Source organism: Phalaenopsis equestris, unplaced genomic scaffold, assembly GCF_001263595.1.
Source record: "Phalaenopsis equestris unplaced genomic scaffold, ASM126359v1 Scaffold000417, whole genome shotgun sequence".
Taxonomy (NCBI): Eukaryota; Viridiplantae; Streptophyta; class Magnoliopsida; order Asparagales; family Orchidaceae; genus Phalaenopsis; species Phalaenopsis equestris.
Genome location: NW_018164858.1, coordinates 385536 through 392366, shown reverse-complemented (window position 1 = coordinate 392366; position 6831 = coordinate 385536). Strand labels below are relative to the sequence as shown.

The window sequence follows — 6831 nt, the reverse complement described above, 5'->3', positions numbered from 1 at the left end:
ATATATGATAATTTCTATGATAAATATACTATGACGCATGAGATTTAGGGTATGTTTGGGCAGTTACAGTTTATTGAATGATTTGTTGATATGCTGATTAAAAATAATATGTTTATAAGCTAGGTGTGGTAGCTATTATAAATTTTTTATTTTTTTTAAAAAGTCAGACCGCTACCAGAAAGTTGTCACTGCACTAAGATAGGTGCGGTGTGAAAATACTATTTTCAGTGTTTTCAAAACGCATAAACTGTCAAAACGCAGTTTACTCAAACAGATTAGGTGTGTTTTCAAAATGTCATCTCACTAAATAAATTGCCCCAAACGAGCCCTAATTAAACTAAAATTTCACAAAGTAATAAAAAAATAGTTTTTTTTTTTTGTTCAAAAGCGTTACAATTTGCCAAATTTGACTGGCGATCAAATGCCACTGAAAATAAACTATTAGAAATAGTTCATTTAGTGGTTCTACACCTAACACCATGATTATTAAAATTAAATCTAATGAACATTTTAAGGAATTTCTTATGTTAAAAATTAAGATAAATGACTGTAATCCATAGTCTTTTCAAATCTTTCCAAAGATGCAAACTTATTACAATAGCAAACAAATAAATAACAAAAAAGATTAGAAGGCAGGAGAATATACTCTGGGAAGCATGAACAAGATGTATTTTGTCTCATATATTTTATGCAAATGCAACAACAAAACATTAAAGATTGCATGGGGAGGCCTGCAACTATAAATACCACCTAACGAAGCATATATTCAGCACAACTTCTGCAACTTTTTTTCATTGCTTCTACGTGCTAAAAAATGGAGACTCTCAAAGCTTTTCCACTCTCTTTTGATTCTGTTCGCAAGAGTGGAGATTATCACCCTAGTGTTTGGGGAGATTACTTCCTTTCTTATAATCCTATTTCAGCCAATGAATTGGTATATATATATACACGCCGCAAGTCTTGGCCTGTTGGTGGTGGGGTCACTGTAAGTCCCCTCAGGTCAATGGTTTGATCCTACCGTGGTGCGGGGCTTTGAAATTTTAGACACATGTCGCTTACTCTCATCATGGGGCTAAAAAACACATGAAAAATCGATATTTGGGCCTCTGCCAAATATGGATTTTCTTTATATATATATATATAATATTGATTAGGAAGAAAAGTTTCAGTTTCCGAAGCTCAAAGAGTTCAAATATGAGTTTTAATGACTCAATAATAATTTATTATTATAAGTGATATAATCATCAATTTACTATATAGTATTTTAAATCAAGACACTTCAAAGCCATTTGATAATTTGAATTAAGAATTTAAATTAAAATTTTGTGATATCATTTTTTTTTAATTTTGCTTTTTTTTTTCTCTTTTTTATTTATACATTTATATGAATGCTTGCAAATTATTTAGATTGCTACCATAAGATTAGAACATAAAAAATAATCAAAATTAGACCAAATTTCGCTAGTTTTTTTGCCAACATTTATAATATATTCAACTTTGAATGATGATAAATAAAGTAATTTAAGTAGCTTTTTATGTAAATATTTTATTTCTAGCCATATGATAAACAAAAAATCAATCAATATTTTCATTACATGGTTCCTCTCAGTCTTTATAAAATTATTTTTATTACATTTTATTCCTTTAATTATTTGTTTTTCCATAATTTCTATTGCGAGAATGCTAATGATACAATAGAAGAAATATTAAATTTAGCTATAGTTATTTGAATTACCTTTCTTTCTTAACATAATTATCCAGAAGTAATTGATAAAAATTTCTGTCATTAGACATGATACATGCAAAAAAAACTGTATACTCTTACATTATAAATAAGAAAAGTTATATTTGTTAAGACTTTAACTCAAAACCAAACCCAAAATTTATTGGCTTAATCATATTACTCACAATTAAGAAAATAAATTAAATTTTAAAATGCATACTTTCTCATCAAATATATTTTTCCGACAAATCATTTCAACATTATTTATAAACTTGCAAGGATTATCATATAAAATCTAACTTTAATCTTTCATTATTTTCTTATTTAGATATTCTATCTTTTTGTTAGAACTTTTGCTAGGTACTCTATAAGTACTGACCAATTTTGGAAATTCTAAACTTTTATTGTCAAAATAAAATTTGATTTTTATGACTAATGTTATATCTTAAAGTTTTTACCTAAACGTATTCTATTTATTTACCGTAAGAAGTAGTTCTTTATATATAATCTATGCAAATTGGGAGTAACTCGCTTCACATTTCCCTTCTTAAATGATGAATGATTTTTAAAAATAAGATAGATAATTTCTAATATTTTTTTTTTATGCAATGGAAATTTTTTAATATTTTAAATGTTATACCAATAAACATGATGCTTTTTTACTCACATAATCATGGAAGGCGTCGCTAAAACCAAGGATGGATGAGCTCAAAGTTGAGATAACTCAAATGTTCAACAACACAAAAGGCTCTCTACAAATGATGGAGTTGATTGATGCAATCCAACGTCTTGGAATTGGGTATCACTTTGAAAAGGAAATAAATGAGGCATTATGTCATTTGTTCAATACTGCTTATGATGAGAATGATTTATATACAGTTGCTCTCCGTTTTAGATTGTTAAGACAGCAAAGATATCACATTTCTTCAGGTAAGTCGTTATTTCAGAAATTTCAATTATATTTATACTTTTACATAGACTAGTCAGCCATTACAATGTTCATTAGTTATGTTTTAAATTTGACTGCATTTATGTTTATTTTATTCTTTTATTTAAATAGAACTTGTGCAATTGAATGCACTAGTTGTGTTAATTTTACAAATGGTGAGTTGCTTGCTTCGAAAATAAAGAGTAAACATGTATTTATCATTCATCCATTGCCACAGATGTCTTTAGTAAGTTTCTGGATGAGAAGGGAGACTTTAAGGATTGCTTTAGCTCTGATGCTAAGGCTTTGTTGAGCTTATATGATGCTGCACATCTTGGAATGGCAACAGAAGAGATACTTGACAAAGCTATTAATTTTTCTAAGACTCATCTCATATCAATGAAAAGTCAGTTGGAGCCACATTTTTCTTTAATGGTATCAAGTTCATTAGAAATACCACTTTTCAAAAGAACAGATAGGATTAAGACTAGAAACTACTTGTCAATTTATGAGCAAGATACAAAATTCAATGAAGCTCTTTTGGAATTTGGAAAATTTGATTTCATCTGTTTGCAAGCAATGCATCAAGAGGAGGCACGCAAATTATCAATGTAAGTTTGTTAAGAACTATATGTCCATCTTTCAGAATATAAAATTAGACATGTCATTTAAGTCATGAATGTTTCTTTTATCAATTGACTTCTAATATAAATGTATGACTAAAGGTTATTTTTTTAGATCAAACAAAACTGTGCTTGTATTTCCATCCCTTAAGAATAAAAATACATTTACTTTTTCATTATGTCTGCACACAAGGGAAATGCATATGTAAGGGGGAACAAAGCTGACTAAATGTATGCTATAGATTCTTAACATATAATTTCAATCCAGGTGGTGGAAAAACCTAGGTTTGTCAAAGAGGCTGCCATTCTCCCGGGATCGATTAGTGGAATGCTACTTTTGGGTGCTTTCAGTGTATTTTGAGCCATATTATTCACGTGCCAGAATAATAATGACAAAGTGCATAACACAAATGTCATTTCTTGATGATATATATGATGTTTATGGAACGGTGGAGGAGCTTCATTTGCTCACTGATGCAATAGAAGGGTAACATGATTCACCGACCCAAATTGCACAAGCTACACAACATCTAAAGTCTTTTTAACATCTATAAATTTTGGGATCCTACCCAATGATTTAAAAATGTTGATAGACAAATGTGTGTATATTTCATAGCATACAAAATTATTGATGATCACATGTTTTTTTTCATCATTGCAGATGGGATATTAAACTTATAGACAAATTACCAGAATATATGCAACATAGCTTTCGTTCCTTATTTGAAACTTTCAAAGAAATAGAAATTGAGTTAGCCCCCGAGCAAAGTTCATTCCGCGTGCAATATCTTATATATGAGGTAGCCTATAAAATTGATGTGCAATCCCAATATTATTAGCTTCAAACTTTAGAAAGAAAATATGATGAAGTTTAGATGAGATAAATTTATTTTAAAGTTAATATTGAAGATTGATATAAAAAATATATTTTTTCTATGTTCTTTATACAAGTTTTTTTTTTTTTTTTAATTTTAAAATACAGTTGAAGAAAGTATCAAAAGCATATCTTCAAGAAGCAATATGGGCAAATAAGTGCTATGTGCCTAAGCTTGAGGAACATTTTGGTGCCTCACTTCTTACGGCTGGTTACTCATTTCTCACATGTGCCTCTTATATGGGCATGAAGGAGGCTATTTCTAAAGAGGTGTTTGATTGGGTTATTAGCCTACCCGAGATCGTCATGTCGTCCTGTGTAATTGGAAGGCTAATGAATGACATTGTCTCTTTTGAGGTAATAAAATTTTGTATCTTTTATTTACATTTTTAAGTAAATTTTGATGACAAATATCGTTATTATGAAATTTTATTTCAGCATGAACGAAAGAGAACTCATGTTGCTTCAGCTGTTCAAAGTTATGCCATGGAACATGGATGCTCTGAAGAAGAAGCATGCAACAAGCTAACGGAGATGTCAAATAATGCTTGGAAAAGCATCAATAAAGAATTTGTTGAGCTGAGCAACTTGCCATTGTCGTTGGTTTGGCCTATCGTTAATCTTGCCCGATTTAATGAGTTTATTTACCTTGGAAATGACCGATATACAAATTCATCAGATCACAATATGAAACAGAGCATAAATGCAGTGCTAGTTGAACCTATTCAAATGGAGAAGGTGAAAGATTAAGCTGCTATTTCTAAATCTATATAGCCTTTGGGTAACAAATATCTATGTGCTTCTATGGAAGCTGCTAATAAATATGTGTAATAAATAAATTAGCTTTCTACTACTAAATGATTGTAATTGATATGAAAGCTTATTTGACTGTGAGATCAAAGTTATCCACAACTCTTATGTTCATGTTTCAATGCATAATAATAGTTTGAGGCTTTCTTTCCATTTCATTGTCTTTTATAAATTTAGATAAAAAAATAAAGAATTAAAAACAGAAGTGCTGCATAGCCTTATGCTTTTTTATGTAGATGTGTTTGTCAATGTCTCTGTAAGCATTGAGGTTCCTATGTTTAACTATATGAGCTTTAGGTTGCATGCACTGTGATGCCTTAGTTTAAATGTATGAGTAAAATATTAAATAAAGCCTTAACCTAGTGATTTGTCCACTCACCCATATAATTAAGGTTATAGTTTCAAGCCTTTACTTCTTCACTCAACAGTTATTTCTTAAAATAATAGATATATATATAAACTACCACAAGCAAAACCCAAAATAGATAATAAACTAATACAAGCAAAACCCAAAAAAACAAGAACAAAAGCACAATCACTCAAACGACTGCCACATTTCACACCGAAAAAAATTGTGTACATAAGACGTACGCAGAGCTGCGTACGTCTGTAACCTGCAAACGTGTTACCGGGAGAATTTTAGGAGGGTATAACCGCTTTATACCCACTGTAACCTCCATGAAACCTATATGTACCTTCTAGTAAGTTTCGTGTTTCTGTTTTCATATATATATTAAAATCCTCCCTTACAGACGTACGCGAGCTGCGTACTTCTTATGTCTTATGTACGTAATTTTTTTCCCATTCCACACAGCCTCAGTGGCTATGACTCCCACGTAGCTTCTCCTTAGTCTTCTCAATTATACCCTTCTTCTCATGCTTCTGCTCATTCTTATGTCCTCCCGGCAACTTCTCCTTAATCTTATCCTTCAACCCCTTCTTCTTCCTCCTTCCCCCCAATCCGTCGTCCTCCGAAGAGCTCGACGAACTCGAGCTCCCCGACCACCTCAGCACCCCTGGCTCGCCATGGAGGTTCTAGCCTCCAGCCCCGTGTTCGACGATTCCACCGGTGTGGTGGTGATCAACGTAGCCAACGTTACCGTGGCCGGAGATGGGGTTGCCGTGCTCATCATGAAGCTTCTGGCCTCCGTGCTCTCCAATGCCACTGGTGTGGTGATGAATGGGGTTGCCTAGGGATCTATCTTTGTCTGCAAGGTTAAAGAGTTCTCCTCTCTTTCACAAGCAAAACCCAAAATAGATAATAAACTAACACAAGCAAAACCCAAAAAAACAAGAACAAACGCACAGTCACTCCAACGACTGCCACATTTCACACACTCACGGAAAAAAATTGCGTACATAAGACGCACGTAGAGCTGCGTACGTCTGTAACCTGCAAACATGTTACAGGGAGGATTTTAGGAGGGTATAATTGCGTTATACCCACTGTAATCTCCCTGCAACCTACCTGTACCTTCTAGTAAGTTTCGCATTTCTATTTTCATATACAGGTAGGTTACAGGAGGTATAACGCTGTTATAACCTCCTCAAATTCTCCCTGTAACATGTTTACAAGTTAAAGACGTACGCAGAGCTGCTTATGTCTTATGTACGCAAATTTTTTCCCATTCCACACAGGCTCAATGGCTATGACTCCCAGGTAGCTTCTCCTTAATCTTCTCAATTATACCCTTCTTCTCATGCTTCTGCTCATTCTTATGTCCTCCCGGCAACTTCTCCTTAATCTTATCCTTCAACCCCTTCTTCTTCCTCCTTCCCCCCAATCCGTCGTCCTCCGAAGAGCTCGACGAACTCGAGCTCCCCGACCACCTCAGCACCCCTGGCTCGCCATGGAGGTTCTAGGCTCCAGCCC

General features: G+C 33.1%; 2 protein-coding genes across 2 annotated transcripts in view; one reads left to right on the top strand and one right to left on the bottom strand.

Annotated features, from left to right (window-relative positions):
- The first annotated feature begins 777 nt into the window (after nucleotides 1–777).
- LOC110027151 (alpha-humulene synthase-like) lies at nucleotides 778–5111 on the top strand. The gene is made up of 7 exons (XM_020728462.1): nucleotides 778–934; nucleotides 2404–2653; nucleotides 2890–3262; nucleotides 3543–3761; nucleotides 3936–4074; nucleotides 4257–4505; nucleotides 4587–5111. Exons 1-7 carry the CDS (start codon nucleotides 815–817, stop codon nucleotides 4896–4898), a joined length of 1662 nt encoding a protein of 553 aa, XP_020584121.1. The 5' UTR covers nucleotides 778–814; the 3' UTR covers nucleotides 4899–5111.
- A 647-nt stretch (nucleotides 5112–5758) lies between these two features.
- Nucleotides 5759–6831, bottom strand: part of LOC110027155 (dehydrin Xero 2-like) — a 15075-nt gene continuing 14002 nt past the window's right edge. Inside the window, exons 2-4 of the mRNA XM_020728467.1 lie at nucleotides 6602–6817; nucleotides 6054–6191; nucleotides 5759–5993 (exon numbers count right to left, since the gene is read on the bottom strand). Coding sequence (XP_020584126.1) covers nucleotides 5775–5993; nucleotides 6054–6191; nucleotides 6602–6817 — 573 coding nt within the window. The 3' untranslated portion in view covers nucleotides 5759–5774. The remainder of the gene's footprint in view (nucleotides 5994–6053; nucleotides 6192–6601; nucleotides 6818–6831) is intronic.

Excerpts from the sequence above, each read along its gene's own strand:
- LOC110027151 (XM_020728462.1), top strand. The coding sequence starts at position 815 with ATGGAGACTCTCAAAGCTTTTCCACTCTCTTTTGATTCTGTTCGCAAG. Across the intron at positions 935-2,403 it reads CTATTTCAGCCAATGAATTG|GCGTCGCTAAAACCAAGGAT; the intron begins GTATATATATAT and ends TAATCATGGAAG. Across the intron at positions 4,075-4,256 it reads TGCAATATCTTATATATGAG|TTGAAGAAAGTATCAAAAGC; the intron begins GTAGCCTATAAA and ends TTTAAAATACAG.